General features: G+C 45.9%; 2 protein-coding genes and 1 long non-coding RNA gene across 7 annotated transcripts in view; 2 read left to right on the forward strand and 1 right to left on the reverse strand.

Moving 5' to 3' along the window:
* The window catches only part of LOC142829991 (uncharacterized), a 42689-nt gene extending 40603 nt beyond the window's left edge, over window positions 1–2086 (reverse strand). For 2 of the 3 annotated variants that reach the window (XR_012904990.2, XR_012904991.2), the window contains exon 1: window positions 1962–2059. This is a non-coding gene — a long non-coding RNA (uncharacterized LOC142829991). Of the gene's footprint in view, window positions 1–1961 lie in introns of all 3 variants that reach the window. The other variant, XR_012904992.2, reaches the window with a different exon arrangement.
* On the forward strand, window positions 1576–8449 carry IER3IP1 (immediate early response 3 interacting protein 1). The gene is made up of 3 exons (XM_075932709.1): window positions 1576–1734; window positions 5841–5942; window positions 8245–8449. The coding sequence occupies exons 1-3, from the start codon at window positions 1644–1646 to the stop codon at window positions 8298–8300; spliced, it is 249 nt and encodes an 82-aa protein (XP_075788824.1). The 5' UTR covers window positions 1576–1643; the 3' UTR covers window positions 8301–8449.
* Window positions 8450–14801: 6352 nt separating this feature from the next.
* The window catches only part of HDHD2 (haloacid dehalogenase like hydrolase domain containing 2), a 29052-nt gene continuing 24009 nt past the window's right edge, over window positions 14802–19844 (forward strand). Inside the window, exons 1-2 of one of the 3 annotated variants that reach the window (XM_006136754.5) lie at window positions 14802–14927; window positions 17568–17669. In XM_006136754.5, coding sequence (XP_006136816.1) covers window positions 17569–17669 — 101 coding nt within the window. In that variant the 5' untranslated portion in view covers window positions 14802–14927; window position 17568. The other 2 variants (XM_006136755.5, XM_006136756.5) reach the window with 2 other exon arrangements.

Consider the following 19844-nt stretch of genomic DNA (forward strand, 5'->3'; position numbering starts at 1 on the left):
ACTATTTGTCACCTACATAATGTTCAGAGAAGGTGGTTATCATAAGTGTTTGAAATTAAAGATGTGAAAGTGCAACTGTGTGTATGGTTAACTGATGAGCCTGAGGGTTAACTTTCAGGTTACACGTAGGCTCCCGGTACACATGGAGAGCTGACTCCCTGAGTGCTCCTTCCCCTCCACCCCCAGCTGCTGCCTCTGATATAGAGGCAACAACGCAGGGAGAGGGGCATAGGGCTGGAGCCAGTAGGCATGGGGAGCCATCTCCCCACTCGCATGTAACCATACAACTGCTGGAAATTTCCAGCAGTTACACCATTACTTCTTTAAATGCATTTTAACATCCCTAAAAGAAACAAACTAAAAAAGCTGAGAGCACAAATAGATGAAGAGGCCAATCCCACTCCCAAATAAAGCCAACGATAAGGCCTCTTTTGCAGGCAATAGGTTCTGCATTTCATTATAATACAGATACAATGGGGCTGTAAGTGATTGCTGCTGGATGCAGAGGAAATTCCCATTCTAGAGCAGTGTTTCTCAACCTTTTTTTTTATAAAGTACCCCTTTAAACAAATGTGTTGCAATGGTAGAAAATTGTGTGTGTCTGAAAACTGTAGGTACTGGGGGTACTTATAATTTTTTTTAAAAAGTGTTGTTTTTTTAAATTATAAGTACCCCCAGTACCTACAGTTTTCAGACACACAATTTTCTACCATTGCAACACATTTGTTTAAACAACTTAATCGTAGCTGGGAGGACGATGTAATTGTTGGGTGTAAAAAGCACAAAAAGAGTAAAGCGCTGTTAAAACTTAACATACACATTGGATGTGTCTAGACTGGCAAACTTTTGCGGAAAAACTTGACAGCTGTCTACACTGGCCACTTGAATTTCTGCAAGAACACTGACGATCTCATGTAAGAAATCAGTGCTTCTTGTGGAAATACTAATGCTGCTCCCATTCGGGCAAAAGGGCCAGTGTAGACAGCTCAGATTTGCTTTGCACAAAAAAAGCCCCGATTGCGAAAATAGTGATCGGGGCTTTTTTGCGCAAAGGCGCGTCTAGATTGGCACGGACGCTTTTCCACAAAAAGTGCTCTTGCGGAAAAGCGTCCGTGCCAATCTAGACGCTCTTTTCCGTAAATACTTTTAACGGAAAGCTTTTCCGTTAAAAGCATTTGCGGAAAATCATGCCAGTCTAGACGTAGCCATTCAGTTTTCTCCACATTTCAGTGGACGTACCCCCCCAGACTTCTCTCTCCTAGCACTGGTTGAGCCACGCTGCTCTAGAGCACCAGAGTCCAGCACTTGCGATTGTATTAAAAACGGACCCTTTGGGCTGAATTTTTTTTCAGCCGGCAGTCGGTGTGTGGTGGGAGCAGACAGACAGGCCGACACCGCGGCGTGAGGAGAGAGCCCGAAGCCGGGACGCTGTGAAGAAGAAAAGCCTCCCCGGCCCGGAAAGACGGACTAGGGCAGAGGTCTCTCCCTCGAGCAACGGAGACGTCTCCCGAGCGCCGGGCCGCGCCGTCCCCTCAGCCCGCCCGGCTCCGCCCCCCGCGCGCAGCGCGCTCCCCGCCCAGCCCTGCCACGTCCCGGCCCGGCCCCGCCCCGGCGGCAGCGGGCTGAGCGCGGAGGCCGCGGCGATGGCCTTCACCCTGTACTCGCTGCTCCAGGCCGCGCTGCTCTTCGTCAACGCCATCGCCGTGCTGCACGAGGAGCGCTTCCTCCGCAACGGTGAGCGGGCCCGTCCTCCCCTCGGGGCGTGGCCGGAGCCCGCTGCCCCCGCGGGCGCCTCTCCCCGCCGGCGGGCGCCTCCCTTGGGCTCCTGGCTCAGCCCGGGCGGCCGCTAGCGCATCTCTGGTGCCTTGGGCCCGGGGGGAGCTCAGCGGCCAGGCCTGGCGAGGCGGCAGGAACGGGCCGCCAGCGCGGCGCAAGAAGGGGGGCGCTGGGCTGTTGCTTACCTGTGCAATGGCCCCGCTGGCAAGCGCCGCGCGGCAGGGAGGCGAGATAGCCGTTAACCGCCGCGTCCAGGCGCCCAACGAATTCCTACCGGTTACCCGGCTAGTCTGGAGTCCTGGGGGCGGGGCCGGCAGCTGGTGCGCTCGTGCCCCACTCCCGAGGAACCCCCCCCTCCCCCTCACTCTGCCCAGGGTGCCAGGCGGGAAGCGGTGGGTGAGGACAGCCAGTTTAAAAACCAACTCCCCTCGTGGCCGCAGCCCCTGTCCAGAGGGGCGGGGCGAGGGAAAAGCATGTCGTCTGTAGCGTTAACCTATATGCTTTTGCTTATTGGATAATCAATTAATCGACGACACTATCGACTACGTCCCTACTGTGTGGCGAGGGAGGGAATAGCTGATCTAGCACCAATATTGCACGTTGAAGGCTATGGTGATGCCCCTCCGGGAATCCAGGACTGCTAGACACTGGGGCAGTGTAGCTGCCCAGTCACTAGCTGGGGGCTCTCTTGCGGCTGGCGGGGGAGACCCCAGGACTCTCCAGCTGCCAACAGCAGTGCTGGGACCCAGATCTCTCCAGTCACTGGAGAGCGGGGATCCTCCCTCTCCCCAATGCTGGAGCTCTCTAGCTAAGGCAAGCAGTGCCCATCCCCTTCCCCCAGCTCTCAGCCTTGCAGCAGTGACTGGAGTGGCCGGGAGAGGCACTGGTGGCGATGGTTGGGGACTAGGGATGTTCAGATGTTTTTATTTAGGTAAATGTGTACCTGTGGGGTTACATGTTTACATGCAAGGGGGAGGTGGTTGCCCAGAAAGAAGGTGTGCATGAGGAGCTAGCTTTTAAGCCAGGGGTGGGGAACCTTTTTTGGTTCCGGGGGCTACTGACCCACAGAAAAAGCAGTTGGGAGTGGCGAGGAGTCCTGTGGCACCTTATAGACTAACTGAAGTGTTGGAGCATAAGCTTTTGTGGGCAAAGACTCACTTGTCAGATGCAGTTGGGAGTGAGAAGTAAAAAAAAACCCCCTCACTGTTTTCCTGGACTGAGAAGGAGAAAGACATTCCCTTGGAATACCAGATCCTAAGGGGGCCCAGCCTAGTAGATTTTGTATGTTCCAGCTCTCGGGGACAGCTGGGGGACTTGAGCATCAGCACGGGATCCTCAGTACTGTGGGGGAAGAGCCCTGAACCTCAGGGACCAGACCCAGGCAAGCTGAGGGCCGCATCCAGTTCTTGGGCCTGCGGTTGCCCACCCTGGCATACTGACTCCAGCGGAGTCACCTGCCCCTTCCCACTGTCTCTTCTGCCTCTACATGTGGCAGGAGGGAGCTGATGCTCATGGGGAGCTGGTTTAAAAGCAGAGGCAGCAGAACAGGAGGCAAGTGGCTCTGGGGGATTTGGTATGTGCAGGGAGCCAGCTCCTCCTCCTCCCCCCCCCCCCCATTGCTGCCTCTTTTCAGAAGCAGCAGTGCTGGGGGGCAGGTGACCCTGTGGGAGTTGGCTCCCTGGGAGTACCAGCTCCTGCCTTCCCCACCCCCCTGCCTCTGATACATAAGTAGCGGGAGGGGGAGGGTGCGTGTAACCATTAGGGTTAACTCGTAAGCCCAGGCTTATCAGTTAACCATGCTCACGAATACACATTAACATACCTGATTTTCAAAGACTTTAGGGATATCAAAGGATTTTATATCTTAGTAAGGTTTGATTGTGGTGGAGAGTTCTCTTTAAACTAGTTCATCAAATAGCTGGACAAATGACTTTCCCTTTTACTTTTGACTATCTGGAAGAAATGGAATGTTGTCCTTTTAAGGGCTCTCTTCAACAGGGGAGTGAAAGGAGAGTAGGAATGGATAGGAAGGACAGGAAAACTTTGGAAGCAAGTTTTTGTAATACGGAAAACTTTGTTCATATGGAACATTTTAATTATTATATTTTAGATAAAGATGGTCTTTAGGATTTTTTTTTTTAATTCTATGTCTAAAGAATCAAGTACTTAAGGTCAAAGCTGAATACTCAGATTGTGCATCCAAATATCTATGCGTGGATTTTTGAGATGTGATTTTTATCATTTTGGCCACAAACTAATGAAATATTTAAAGCAAATTGTAAACTGAGGCTTTGTAACGAGTAGTAATGCACAACTGTGTTTTGTCACTAAATAGGGTTGGCATATGCTGTTAAATGGTTTCATTACTACTTAATGGTTCTTTCACAGGTTCAGTGTATTTTAATAGGTCTGGCATGCTGAAAGACTTTTCACTTTTAAGATAACAAATTCACTTCAGAAGAGTCACCAGTCTTCAAACTGCAGCAGGTGCTGTGGCAGCCTTCAGGAACCCTCAGAACAGGGATGGTAGGAAGAGGGGAGAGGTTGAACACTGGAACCTAAGGGAGGTTTGCCTCTTATACTCACCACCTGTGGTGGTTGGGGATCCTTCCTTATCTGCTAGCTGATGGGGAGAGGCAGGGGCTGCAGCTCCTGTTGCTGGAGGCACTATGCTGGATCCGATCCTCCTGTCCAGTACTCCCTATAAGCTGAGTGCTTGGGTGGCCACACAGGAGAGATTCAGATGTGCCCACCAGATATTCATAGCGCCCACAGCCACAGCATATGTTTCTGCTGGTAGTGCACATCCATCATGCCTTGATGCACATAAAATTTATACACATGAATGGAAAAAAATTAGAAGGAACACTGGTCCTGACACACTCTTGACTTCAAGAGTTTCTTGTGGCAATGGATTCCAAAGGTTGTGATGAGTATTTTCAGATCCTTTTACAAGTTTTAAATTTGCCTTTTATTCAGTCCCCCCCCCCCTTATTTTTGTATTGCAATTCATTGCTTTTATGTGCTTAAGAGGTACCTCCTTTTGTGTTCTCTGCAAACTAAAAAGACCCATTCTTTTCAAACTTTGTTCATATGGAAGTATTCCATTCCTCACTTATTTATATCACGTGTCTCTAAACCCCTCTGTCAGCTATATTTTTTATTTCTGAGTGACTGATTCCAGATTTTTTTTCTGTTGCATTCTTTGTTTTAACAACTTGTTCCTTTATTAAATACTACTGCATGTTGAGCTGAGGTTTTTATTATGTTGTCCTCAGTGATATGCAGGACTTTTCTTCTAAGTGGGTAGTTCATTTAAAGTCCAGCTATATGTAAGAGCAGTTCAAATTATTCCTTTCATGGGTTCTGCCTTGCATTTGCATGGGTTCTGCCCAGAACTAAATTTCATTTGTCTTTTTGTGCTATGCATTTATCTGACTCTTACTTCTGGGGGAATTTTGTGTCATTGCACAATGCAGTTTTTCAGAGATTAACATGCTTGCAGAATTTCCTTTCTCCCATAGAAGTGGGCTGTAGTGCTGCTGGCCATCAGTAGGGGCTGCTGGATCCAGCAGAGCCCATCTTGTACATAGAAGATGCTGCTGGGTGGGGGACAGGGAGAAGGAGGAAAAGGAGAGAGAGGGACCTAAAGGGTACCTGACCGCTACAGTTCCCAGCACCTCCTGGGGAAAGGAGAGGACAGTGCACAGGAAACTCCATGCAAGCTTGGGATTAAGCATCAGGCTGTTTCACCCTCAGGATCCATGAGCTTTGTCAGGGGATGGGTGTGGATGTCTGGACTCAAGTTTGGGTTGGGTTCCAGGAGAGAAAGGGGACATTAAAATCCGTAGCCCAGATTCAGATCCCTACTTTCCACACATCATTTCATCAGGTTTACCTGGTCTGGAAGTAAGGCTTACTAGTATGAAATCGGTTTTCATCATAATGTTAGGACTTGACTCGTGGCTGAAAGTCATCTTTTTTTCAAGATGCATCACTTTTTAATATTGCTAATAACATAAGTGTGTGGTTTTCAATGGGGTTTAATTATCTTTGTCATACAGTTGGCTGGGGAACAGATCAAGGGATTGGCGGATTTGGAGAAGAACCAGGAGTTAAAGCACAGCTAATGAATCTTATTCGATCTGTACGAACAGTCATGAGAGGTAAGGTGAAAAGAACAGTTTAGTTAGGTACTCACTGTGTGTTTTTATTGAACCAGGCACATGAATGAGGGTTTTTGCCTATTTAATATAGGCTTTATTTGACCCTTTTACTATTATACCTTACCCCCTTGTTACTGTTTTTACTCATTATTTTCAATCTGTCCTCTCCAATCCTCTTTTTCATGAAAAATGCATGGTCATCCTTCTGATTGTCTTGAGAGGGAAGGTGCAGGTTACATGGTTAATGGCCATGTATGGTACCCAAGACTTAATACAGCAGAAAATACCCACTGCCTTCCAGCCCATGCAGGCTTGTAATGTTGGCTATCCAACAGGTCATCCAAACCAAGTATTCCACCTATCATAAAAGCAAGTTTTCCCCCCTTTCCTATACTTCAGAATCCATGTGATGGAAAGCTCTGGAACTACCTCATGTAGAATAGTAATAGAAATGTAGCTGTGTTAGTCTGGTGTAGCTGAAGCAAAATGCAGGACTATGTAGCACTTTAAAGACTAACGAGATGGTTTATTAGATGATGAGCTTTCGTGGGCCAGACCCACTTCCTCAGATCAAACAGTGGAAGAAAATAGTCACAACCATATATACCAAACGATACAATTTAAAAAAATGAACACATATGAAAAGGACAAATCACATTTCAGAACAGAACACATTTCTGGTTGAAATGGCAAGAAATTGTTTTTTCTTTTTGATCCTGTCTGATATCTGTTTTGTGGGCATTAATCCTTTGGCGAAGTGTCTGAGACGTTTGTCCAATGTACATAGCAGACGGACACTTTCGGCACATGATAGCATAAAATATATTTCTGGATGCGCAGGAATATGTGTTCTTGATCTTATAACTCACTTGGTTAGGTCCAATAATGGTATCAGCATAGTGAATATGTGGACAAATCTGGCAACGGGGTTTGTTGCAAGCGAAGGTACCAGGGTTGGTATTAGTGTGGTATGTCCTGTTGGTTGTTGGTAAGAAAGGACACTGTCTCAACGACTTAACTACCTGCATTCTGCTACAAAGACCTTTCAGATCTGCACTTGAAAGGGAATCCTCTGAACTGTCATTCATGCTAAAATTCGATACTCTCCGGGGGGATTGAACAAAGACCCCAACTACCTTACCCATTACAAAGATAGCTTCCCCAATTATCACCTCTAATACCATTAGCTCACAGATATCTACCTTTCCCCACCTCTACTATCATTAATTCACAGACACTTACCTTCCTCCCCCCCCCCCCCCCCCCCCCGGCATCCCCCTTCTGTTCTGAAATGTGATTTGTCTTTTTCATATGTGTTCATTTTTTTTAATTGTATCCTTTGGTATATATGGTTGTGACTATTTTCTTCCACTATTTGATCTGAGGAAGTGGATCTGGCCCACGAAAGCTCATCATTTAATAAACCATCTTGTTAGTCTTTAAAGTGCTACATAGTCCTGCATTTTGCTTTACCTCATGTAGGACACCTTATTTTTCTATCTTATACACTTCATAAGTTGTGACCATCCAACCACCCTTAATTGGGGTAGCTGGAATTATTGTATCTCCATCCCCTGTATAAAATTAAACCATAACTGAAAGAGCTTATCCCACCATGAGCTGGATTCTTCATTTCCTCCCTTCTCTCCAATTCTCTTTTTGCCTTCCTCAGATCTGCTTTGGAAGTGGGGTTTTAGGACTCAGGAGATCAACAGGCAAGGAAATTGGCCATGTTACTGACTTCAACACTTTCAATGACTTTTCATTCATGAGGAAAAGAACCTACCTGTTTATTACTGTCATGAGTTATATGGCAACAAGATGACCTCAACTAGTTCCTAGTAAGAGGACATTTGTAGAATTCTAGGCTAGTAAGGGGATAGTCATAATTCAGTTGATTCACATACAAAGTGTGAGTGGTGAATGACATCAGAATAATTCATAGCAGACTTACATATAAGTGGAGCCTGTATGGTTAATGAAAACATAGGATTCCTTCACTTCTAGTTTACTGATACATGGACTGGGCATGTATGTTTACTGATACATGCCCAGTCCAGAGGCTATCATTATTTGATGGCTGTGAGGCTTGTACTGCTTCCTATTTTGTCCTTTGTATTTTGGGTTGTTAGCCCTCAGGACATTTCACAAACCCTGAATTACAAAATCAAATTAAATTTGAAAAAAGCAATAACTGTAACTCCCTGTTTCCAAGCTCAGTGATCATATTCCATTCTGTGTCTGTCCAATGTAAAATGAGAATTTCCATAATTTTCTGTTTTTGTTTTTGTTTTCTTCACAGTGCCCTTAATAGCAGTGAACTCCATTACAATTGTGTTACTCTTGCTATTTGGTTGAAGACCGTCTGTTGAAAATGAGTTTTTGAACATCTGGAATGAAGAGACTGCCAGCCACCATCATCATGAGTTTATTGGATCCAACATGGATTAGCTGTCAAACTTGGCATTCGATTTAAAATAATAAAGACACAATTTCTATTTATCTTATTTCTTAATGTTCACTTGCAGTTTCATTACACAAGATAATGTGATCAGTGCAACAATTCTGTAAATATATTGGACTGAAACAAGTTTTATTGCTGATGGTTAATAGCGCCAACTGTTAGTATGTTGTAACGTGTAATGATTACAAAACTGCACCCTTTTAACAAATGTCTTATCACTCAGGGATGAATTTCCTGCCAGTACACTTAAGTTTATTTTTATTTAAAAAATAAGTTGTAGAGTTTTCAGTTTCGTAGTTAACTCAGTATTATTAAATAGACAGTTTGGCTATTAAGATGTGTTACAATGTCAGGAACAGATTTTTTTGTGTGAGTGCGCATGAATGGAGATAGGTGAAATCTGTTGAAGGCAGGAAGAGTTTGTCATCACTAGGATTTCATCCATGGTACATAATTTCATCAGATCAATGACTGTTGAAGCTAATGGCAAACAGTGTTTTGACAGTATGTGCAATAACTATGCAAAATCTAAACTGTATGTACCTAAGGCAAGGAAACCCAGTACCTGAGTGTTAAAATTTAGATTAGGAAGTGAAGTGCTCACTAGTATTTTTGTTTTGTCAAAGAGTTCTCAAAGTATTTGCTAAGCATATATGTAGTAAGTAGTATGCCTGCTGTGGTGATCTGTAGCAGTGTTTGTATTCTAAACTGCTTTGGGTAATACTGAAGGAAAATACTGCATCCTTTTTTTTTTAAATGCAGTTTAGTTTTTAAAAAGTCACACCACAGAAACAAACTTTGGAGGCAGTTATATTATTGTCTTGTTTTATTACTTATTCAAAGTGAAACACTGCAGTGCTTAATCAAGTAAAATTCCGAATTCAGTAAAGATCTTGCCTTGAAGTAAGATTAAAAGATCAGGCCCGTGTTCTGTAGTAAGTTTGAATTAAAAAAGACTGATTCTTGTATACCTTTAGAAAAGCCAAATGTGTATTTTGCTTTTCCCGTTTTCTAGAGTGTGATCCAAACTATTTTAACTTAAAAAAAATGGGGAAGAAAAGAAGACTGCAGAAACCTGGTAGTTACATTATTGTTTTAGAACAGTTTACTTTTAGTTTTATCACCTCTTCTTCTGTCATTGACTCAAGATAAAATATTTTTTATACAAGGATAAATCTGTAAAACAGCATGTGACTGAGTTTGGTGATCTTCAGTTGTAGGGTCTTACAGAAGCAGAGTTTATTTAGGAGAAAAAGATTTTTGTTAGTGAACATTTGTAAATAAATTTGAATTTCTAAACTAAGCACTCTCTCTTTCATAACTCACTTTCCATAAAGTGGAAGGTTCTTAGACCAATCTATAGCTTGTTTCAGGTAATTAAGATATTTATTTTGTATGTACTGTCCATTCTCAAGGTTCATAAAGCATTTGCTTCTACCACCATTGAAATACAGTTTCCTCTGTGTGGAAGGGCAGTAGTCAATCCAATGCCAGCTTGCTGTACAACTGTAGAGGAATGGCATTTTTGGCCAGAGTGGGATCAGTTCCTACAGGCTTATCTTGGAAATTCCAGGGAACAGGGAGAACATCATTTTAAAAAGAGATTAGCTGAGATCTTTAAAAATTACACAAAGGTATCAAGGTTTTTTTTATTACACCAATTTTATACAGATACCTTCCTTCACTAATGTAAACTGGATGACACTGGGCAATGACAGTGCAAGTCTCCCTACACAGCACTACCATTCTGTCAACTATGGCTACTGCTTTTGCTAACCAGAACAGGGAGTTCATGTAGAGTTGGTCATTTCAAATGTATATTTGGATCTTAATGTAGAGGTAAGTCATATTTTGGCCTTAACGAGTTCCAAGTGTTATCTATCTATCTATATATATATATATATATATATATATATATATTGATATTATACCCTTTATTGACTAAGGTTGTTATAGAACTCTAGTTTTAATTAAAGCAAAAAATAAAACTGCAAGTAGCAGCAGTATTTAAGACAAGGGGAAAGAAGCTGCCCCTTGCCCCCCAAAAAGTTATTAATGGCTTTCACTCATAATAGTTTCCAGTATGAGATTAAACATTAATCTGAAAGTAGGTGATTAGATGTCCTATAATTTAAAAAATTGAAAGCAATTGTGGCTACTTAAGAATGAAATTAACTTCCTGTTATGTGCCTGAACTGTTGCCAACTGAAGTCAATCAGAAGTCTCCAGTTGATTTCAGTGGAGCTGAATGAGGCTTTGAGCTTGAATTTTTTTAATACAGCATTTCTCCCTCTTCAGTTTCGTAATGAGAAACTGATCTGCCTGAAATTTCACATGCGTTATCTAATCCTCAAATAGTGCTCTTCTGAAAAATTAAGGAGTTTTAAAAGTATATGTTAAGTGTACAAAGTGATGTTTAAGCTATCAGCATACATATGTATAAACACAGACCTGCTGAGTACAGCTGGATGCTACAGCAACTGTTGGATTGAGCCAGAAGTGGGAGAGTTGTACACTTGGGGGTTATGAAATAAGGAAATTATTCAAGAGAGGAGGATGTAGACAAAGTTGTGGATTGGAGAGCAGGACATAGGAGCACGATGCCCAATCTGCAAACTGAGGAAGGCTATGATGGTTTTGTCAGTAGGATACTTGCTAACAGAAGCACAAATTGGGACATGAAAGCACAGAGGACAAAGAATGACAACTGCAAGATGATTGAAAAGGATGCTGCCATCATAGAAAAATAGAATCAAACATTTTGCTCTGAGTAGACAACAATGGGAAGATAAGTTGCCTCGTACCTCTAGGCACAGGAGATTTTAAGTACAGTATAAGTTTGAGCAATTCTGCAGAAGGCCCATAGGATCTATTGAGGCAAAGTTCCACACAATTTACACTTCTGTTTATTAAAAAAACAAAAAATAGTAGAGAGATTTCAAGAAAGTATTTTATTTAGCAGAGTTAATGTTCAAACTATTTTGATGGAGTTAAGCTAGCTCTAAAAATATGTAATACTAAAGAACAATACCAAATAAATCTTTCAACTCTTTTTTTTTTTTTTGGTCATTTAAATCAGTTTTGGGGGTGGGGATGAGTTCAGTATGGATGCTGCCCTGAGGAAAGACCATCACATCAGCAGCTAGGGACTAAGTGAAAAGTGCCTCACCAATGCAGTTCCAGTGGGCACAGCCAGGGGAGAAATGCATTTTCTCTGGCTGGGATAGGTCCAGGCTCATCTGCTCCCTGCATCCTCCAGCCAGAGTGAGGAATGCAGCAAATTGTGCGCTTTTCCCACACTCCCTTACGAAGGGGAAGAGCTAGCAATGTTCCTGTATGAAAAGGGGAAGGGGGAAGCTTCAGTTCCCCCTCCCCTGTCCCTAAAGAGCATCTGGGTGGGGTGCCCCAAACCAGCCCCTTTCACCTACCTGGTGATTTTGTGTCTCTTCTGTATGGTTTTATGAGAAGCAATGCCATTCCAGGTAAATACATACTTTCCCGGCACAACCAAACCCTTACCTTGCTTTAAGTTTTAGGAGTTAGCTATATACTACATCAAAGTATTTGTGCAAGAAGCACTGATTTTGTACATTACAAAGTCAGTGTTCTTGCGCAAATTCTCACGGCCAGTGTAGACAGGTGGCAAGTTTTTGTACAAAATCAGTGCTGCTTGCACAAATACTTTGATGCTCCCGCTCAGGCACAAGCCCTCTTGTGCAAGAATACTTGTGCAAGAGGGACAGTGTAGACAGGAACGTTAATTTCTTGCGCAAGAAAGCCTGATGGCTAAAATGGCAATCGGAGCTTTCTTGCGCAAGAGAGCATCTACACTGGCACGGATGCTTTTGCGCAAAAGCAAATCTTTTGCGCAAAGGCACATGCCAGTCTAGACGCTCTCTTGCGCAAATACTTTTAACTGAAAAACTTTTCCGTTAAAAGTATTTGCGCGAAATCATGCCAGTCTAGACGCAGCCCAAATAGTCTAGTAGCACCTTAAAGACTAACAAAACACAGGGACGGTATCATAAGCTTTCGTGGGCATAAGCCACTTCTTCAGAGTTCTTGAACAGACAGACTTGGACAAACTCTCTCAAATTTATTATATAATTGATTGTACAGGTTTTTATAATGAAGAAAGTGCTTAACTTTTCCCCATGTCCACCGAGAGTAGAAGTAGTAAATATTAGTTTGTAGCAAGGAATAGTTAGGTTAGTGTGATGGGCCGAGCCCATCCCTGACCCCGCTCAAGAGCGCGCCCGCAGCCGGCGATGCAGGGCGAGACCGGTGCAGCCTCCTCTGCAGCTGCTGTGTATGCACCCTCCTCCAGGCGCAGCGCTCAAATCTGGCGCCGGCTCAGCTGAAAGGGAGGAGCGCTGAGGCCGGCAGACGGCCACAAGGTGAGGGCGGAGCCGATGCAGGAGAGGAAAAGGACGCCCGGACCGGCACACAGAGGGGGGAGGAGGCGGTGGCAGGCTCCGAGCCGGGTGAGGACACCGGGACCGGTGTGAGGGCGACCAAGGGCGCCAGAACCTCCGCAGACTCCGGGAAGGATGCCGAAGCTGCGACCCAGGCAGGTAGGCACATGGGGGACCCCGCGTTGGGGGAGACGAGCCACCAGACCGGGCCAGGACCTTACAATGCTGCCAACCACGGGGGACCCTCACACGAGGAAAAACACAGGTCAGAGACTCGGGTCGCGGCAACGCCATCCCAGGGGCGAAGATCCCGAAGACAGAGCGTATAGGCCATATAGGAAGCGGGCCCAGGACGGGGATGCGGTGGCAGGGTCAGCAGGAAGCCCCCTTCACAAAGGTCCCCAAGAGTGGTGGTGAGCGAGATACACTGTGACTCGCTATTCGGGTAGGGGCTCGCAGGCTTTACCCTAAGGGTCCTGGGACCGGAGTGCAGGAGGGCCCGAGTTCCACTACTTCAACCCAACGTCCTGTGTTGTGACGCCATGGATAGCCCTCCAGAAGGACTTAAGCCTGGGGGCAGGGAGAAGCGTCCGACGGTGCATGGACTATAATTCAGGTCAGAGACTCTGTAGAGGCCTGAAGGTGAGGGGTCCGTGCCATGGACCTGATCTGAGTGCACAGGGCCCCTCCCAGCCCCTAAGGGAGAGGCCTAGAATAAACTAGGAGCGGGGGCTCTGTGAATCCAACGTGAGCATCCCCGTCCCCACAACCCCATGGTATGGTGGGAAAAGGGGGGAGGGAGTTGAGCCTTGACAGTTAGATATTAGGAATATCCTTCTAATTTTATGGATAATTAAGATGAACAGGTTACATGGGGAAATTGTGAATGTCTTGTTATTGAAGGTTTTTAAAAACAGACAAACATGTCAGGCAAGGTCTAGGTATACTCATCCCTTTATTACTGTGGGGGACCAGATTCAATGACCGCTTGAGACCCATTCTAACACTACATTTCTATGATTAACATACTCATGATAACGGAAAATGATGACTCCTGGATAAAGCCACTGAACATATGAAATCACAACAGTCAATAGAGAGTTAGGTCTGATGAAACCTGCTGCTCACATAGGTTTCACCATCATATGAGTATGCTCCTAGCACAGTAGCCCTCCAAGGTAGGGCCTGTTGTTTTGGCCACAATGAAATATGACACTACTCTAAATGGTAGACCACGATAGCTGTGATCTGTCACATTTGCAGTTTGCCCCTCCACCATCACCACCTGATAGTGCCTGTAGCAATACAGTACAACATGTGAGGGTCTTCACACTCTTGGCTCATATTCAGCTTGCAGTCCACTCTGATATCCAGATCCCGTTCCACAGTACTCCTTCCTAGGCAACCATTTCCCAATTTGTATATGTGCAGCTAACTGTTCCTTCCTAAGTGGAGTACTTTGCATTTGTCTTTATTGAATCTCATCCTATTTACCACCATTTCTCCAGTTGTCCAAATCATTTTGGCACATGCAGTGTGGGGACCTACCCGCATTACAGTTCACACTGCCTAGTTGCTAATCCTCTAAGATGGGTTCTGTATCACCAGGAACTACATATTATGCCTTGGGATTAAATTTGTCCACCCAAAATTGGCAATACTAGCACCGAAGGCTGGGCTCTGTCCCTGCTTCAGGCTGAGTGCCCTTGGCAATGCAGCCTGGCATGCTGTCTCTTGTGTGGATTGCACCGCCTCTGGTGATGCAGACCAGCATCCATGGACCACACCCTCCACAGATTGCCCCACGCCCCAGACGAGCAATGGCAAGGTGCATGGCTGTAGGTTTCCCATAACTTCCTCCAGGGTTCACTTCTGCTTGCCTCTACTCCTGGGCGTAAGGCTGTCCCTCAAAACGCCTGTCTGTAATGCCAAAGTCCTTCGAGGGAGGCTGCATTTTTTTAATGCAGGAATGTGAATCATGGAGCCGCCAAACTGCAGCTTGTGAAAATAGCTCACGTCGCTTTGGTCTTTGGGGGGAAAAAAAAATCAGGCGCTTGGCGTGGTCAGCCGCTCAGAGCTCGCGAGGACCTCGCCGCGCCAGGGCAGGTAGGTCCCTCAGGCACAGGCGGCGGGGTTCGCTCTCCCCTCCCCCGCCTGTGCTCGGCTGGAGTCGGGTTAGTCAAACAGCTGGGTGGGAGAGGGGCTAAAATGGGGATACCCTGAAAAACCTGCCTTCCCCCGCCTCCGCGAATGGACCGATCCAAATCCCGCTGCCTCAACGGCGAGGGCGGGACTAACTGCGTGATGAAGGGTGAGGAGAGAGGACGCACTTGCCCCTCACACTCCGTGTCACCCTCCGCGAGAGAATAAATCGATCCACGTCCCTATGTTCTGCGGGGAGAGGACGGTACCATTTCCTTGGCGTGGGGGGGAGGGGCTTCGCGCTGCTGCTTTTCACTCAGGGGTGCGGAACTGAGTCTCCATCGTCCGCCTGCTTCCTTTCCCTGTCAGGGGTGTCCGGTCCGCGAGAAGTTGGCGGGGCACTGAGTGGTGTGGGGATTGCAGGCACCACCCCTTAGGGGGCGGGGCTCCACCACGAGGCCCCGCCCCGCCTTCCTGTCTCCGCCCATGTGGGATCTTCCCCGCGGGCTCTGATTTCCCACAATGCAGTGGGGAGGCCTGGTGGGGGGTGGTCTTGGCAACACGCCCCAGGGGCGCATGAAGGAAATGCCTGAGCATTGGCTCAGTGTGATGCTGAGTGGCCCACTCACCTGGAGCTCTGGCTAGCTGGTGCCTGTATAAACAGGCTTTTCTGAATGCTAATCCTCACTCTTGGCAGAGGATGTACCGTGGAAAGGGCGGTCTTGTGCACAGCGCCCTTCAAGGTGCATAGGGCGGATGTTGCGTCTTCTCCAGTCTATTATAGTAAGCCCCTTGCTGTGTAAGTAAGTGAGCATTGATGTCCCCCTTGCTGCCTCTGTCTCAGAGGGAGGGAGGGAAGCAGGAGCTGGTGCTGGGGGAAGCTGGTTCCCCCCAGCACTGTCTCTGCTGCCCTCCTCCCGGCTGCCTCTGTCAGAGACAGTGGGGGGAGGGCGGCTAGGGAGGCTACTTTGGCAGCAGCCCCTGCCTGCAAGGGTCCTAGCAGGAAATTGAGACCCTCCCCCCACATTCAGGGGCTGCTGTCGGTGAAGCAACCACTGTCTGCAAGGGTCCCAATTTCCTGCTGGGACCCTGCATGGATAGAGGCTGCTGCTGCGAAGCAGCCCCTGTTCGCAGCCAGGTGCTGCAGACTACTAGCTGGGCAGACAGCCCTGCTCAGTACCAGCTTGCACTGGGACTAAACCCTGCTGCTGCTCTGCAATTTAAAAGGAAGTAGGTGCTGGGCAGCTTGCCCCTTGGCTCTTATGGTGTTTTAAATTGCAGAGCCGCAGCTTTGGTCACCGACCTGGTGCGAGCAGGGACAGAGCTGGCCTGCCTGCCAGCCTGGTTCATGCTAAATTTAGGAGCTGGGTGGACAGTCCCTGTTTGTGCTGTTTCAGGCTACCCAGCTCCTACTGCCTTTTAAATTGTAGAACCACAGTGGGGTTTGGGCCTGGCGCAAGCCGGGAGTGACCTGGGCTGCCTTCCACTGTCGAGTAATTGATAAAAATTCTATCGATTACTTGATAACTAAAATAATCTAAATTTAGCATCCCTGATTGATGCCTGGATTTCAAATGCCATAGGATTGACTGGATTTTGAAACTTATTGTTAAATCACTCTACTTTTAGGTTACATTGAAAGGAGTTCTGTATATAACCCAGTTTATTAATTATGGGGAAAGCTTTCTGTCTGAGCACAGCCTGAGTAAATGGGATGCATACAGAGGAGTTAACAGGGATCAAAGGTGAGGGGGAGGGAAAGGTATTTCCTCCCTCTCATCAGGTTCTGGAGTGGCAGCATAGCCACTGTCTTTTAAGAGCTGCTGTTCATATGGCATGAGATATGGCTTATCAGTTCATGTAATTACACTGGCAGATCCACCAGTCTGCTTTTCTGTCTCCCTCAAAACCTCCTGTGCTAGGATTGTAGGGCCTCATGGAAAACAACTCTTTGGCACTTAGGTAGTGTGAAGTCATGCTAGTTCCAGTGCATTCAGGAACATTCGTGGCCTTAATTTGGGTCAGAGGATCTTACCCTTCGAGAAAGTCTTGAGTTACCCCCAGATGCCTGCTTTATAATGAAACTGCCAAAGCTCCCTAACTAGCTTTGCCAGTGTAATCCTTTATCAGCTTTTCATCATTGCAGTTCAGCCTTGGCCTTCCTAGTATCAGACTTATTTTTAAGATAGCATCCAGGAAGATTAAGCATATCTACCAGTGTGTATTAAAGAAAATTTAGGCAGATCATAAAATCATCTGTAGAGTTTACTTTGTACCTTAGATGACAGGCTCATTACTGATTTGGTCTCAGTTAAACATAAACGAGAGAATTTTTAGCCATCCAGATAGCAGCCCTTAAACAAAAAGCACCTGATTTCCATTTTTAGCAGGTTGGAGAAAATACCAATCATGTACGTATTTTTTTTTAACACTGCTGTTTATTTTCTATATAAAGAGGCCCATTTAATATTATGAGTAATGTTCTGAGGACTATCCGACATGGCACAAATGAGATGCTTAACAGCATTCCTTGTTTTTATTGTCCATTGTCTCCTAACTAGGTTTTTTGTTTGTTTCATTTGGTTTTTTCCCCCCCGCATGAAGGATGGCAGCGCGGCGCGTGTTGAAAGCAGTCTTGGTTGATCTCAGTGGCACACTTCACATTGAGGACTCAGCTGTGCCGGGTTCTCAGGAAGCTCTTAAAAGGCAAGTTCTCTTTCATGTTCCTCTGAAAGACAAAAATGCATGCAAGTCTGTTTTTATACAGATATCTCATTAGCTGAATGGGTGTCCTGAAGCTTGTGCCTCAGAATTGTATTCATACAGGATCTTTTGAAAAAGTGGCGGTTTTTTTCCCCCAAAAGAACAGTGTTCAAATGGCGGTTTTACTTTTGAAAAGCCCTTTTTCAAAAGACTGTGTGGCCATCATTATGCAAATGAAGTGCGGGAAATCCAAATCCCAGCTTTATTTGCAATTTCGATCTGTCTAGACATCCCTCTTTCGAAAGAGGGATGTAAATTAAACTACATCCCTAAGTTACATTGGGCTGGCTCCATAGTAACTTCACTGAAGTCACTGGAATTACAATGGTACACATCTAGGCTATGTCTACACCTGCAGTTTCTTGTGCAAGAAATATGCAAATGAGGATGTGTGGAATATCGCCAAACCTGATTTGCATACCTAATGAGCTGCCATTTTGCAGCAGAGGCTCTTGTGCCAGAAGGAGCTGTCTACACTGCCCCTTCTTGCACAAGAAAAATGCTCTTGCACAATGCCATTATTCCTGAAAATAATCAGCGTAGTGGCATTGCGCAAGAGGGTTTTTCTTGCACAAGGAGGGGCAGTGTAGACAGCTCCTTCTGGTGCAAGAGCCTCTGCTGCAAAAATGGCGACTCACTAGGTATGCAAATGAGGCTCTGCGATATTCCACGCTTAGCCTCATTTGCATATTTCTTACTCAAGAAGCTGCAAATGTAGACATAGCTTTAGAGTAGATTTTGGCTCATAGGGTAATCTCTGGGGAGCTTGCATTTAATTTGGCCTTTCTGCTTATTTTTTGTTTCATTGTATTATCTCTCTTTAAAAACTTGTACTGCAAAGAACAAAAGGCCAACTCTTCAGCAAATTAATTTACCATGCTATGGAAAAGTTAGATAATACAGCCATTGTTTTCTGAGAATGCTAGAATGTTAATGAATCCTCCCAACACTCCTGATAGACAGTATCATTATCCCAAGCACTCAGATGGGTGAGCTATAAAAAACCCTCTGTAAAGTTAGTGTTATAGCCACGTTGATCTTAAGATATCAGAGACAGGATGAGTGAGGTAGTATTCTTTTATTGGATCAACTTTTGGTGAAAGAGACAAGCTTGTGAGCAACACAGAGCTCTTAGTCAGCTCTTTTAGTGAGGTATATGCTCTCTGTTCTTACTCTAATGACCTGGAGGTAGGAATAGAGAGTGTACTGATCAAATCTGAAGATAATGCAAAGCCAGAGGGGTTGAAAATGCTTTGGAACATACAGCTAAACTTAAACGTTATCTTGATCAATTGGACCCCTTAAATAGCATTCAAGCCCATATGTGTCCATTCCTCCTGCGGTCTTTCCCAACCGTCCAGAGTGTTGAGCCAAGCCTCTAACCAGGCCTCTCTCTCTGGACAGTATGGCCTAGAAGCCGGACTCTATAACAACAATCTTCTCTCTATGGGCAGTGTGGATTTGCAGCCAGAATCAATAACAATGGATGTAGTTCCCCATGTGGGGTTGGTGAGAGTGAGGTAGGAGGACCTGGGCCCAACTTCTCCTTCAGGTCCCAGCCCAGGGCCCTGTCAGCAACGGAATGCACCACTACTAGCTTAGCAGGGACTCCTAACAATACATGCTGAGTTCCCAGGGTACAGCTCCTCGTCCTGGGCTGTTTCCTACCCATCTCTGCCATGCAGTCTTCTCTGGCCCTTCCTTCCAGACTGAGGGTTCTCTTGCAGTTCCCTACTGATTAGCCTCCATGGCTTGGTCTGTTGTTGGCATCTCCTTCCCCAGTGGCAGTCATCCCTGACTGAGCAGCCCTTTATACCTGGCCTCCAGCTGGAGCATGCCCAATAGGGCTGTGGGGGTGGGGTCACCTAGGCCAGGTGAGCCAGATTAACCCTTTCTGCCCAGTGTGGGGTTGGTACATCCCATCACGCAGCATCACAGATGCAATACTCTGCTATGTGTCCTATCACCCTTTAGAGGCTGCCCATACAGAGAATGAAAACGCTGTGGCTACTGGCACATTAGTCCTTTAGATCCAGTGGAAGAGGTTATTTTTCTATTGAGCACTCTCGTTTTGTTGGACAGTGGGCTTAAGACTGATTATTAATCAAACTGAATGAA

Source organism: Pelodiscus sinensis, chromosome 6, assembly GCF_052426305.1.
Source record: "Pelodiscus sinensis isolate ZL-2025 chromosome 6, ASM5242630v1, whole genome shotgun sequence".
Classification (NCBI taxonomy): Eukaryota; Metazoa; Chordata; order Testudines; family Trionychidae; genus Pelodiscus; species Pelodiscus sinensis.

What these genes read in the sequence shown, in the direction of transcription:
- IER3IP1 (XM_075932709.1), top strand. Translation starts at nt 1,644, where the DNA reads ATGGCCTTCACCCTGTACTCGCTGCTCCAGGCCGCGCTGCTCTTCGTC. An exon ending in GGAGCGCTTCCTCCGCAACG is followed by an intron (nt 1,735 to 5,840) that starts GTGAGCGGGCCC and finishes TTTGTCATACAG; the next exon opens with TTGGCTGGGGAACAGATCAA. An exon ending in TGTACGAACAGTCATGAGAG is followed by an intron (nt 5,943 to 8,244) that starts GTAAGGTGAAAA and finishes TTTTCTTCACAG; the next exon opens with TGCCCTTAATAGCAGTGAAC.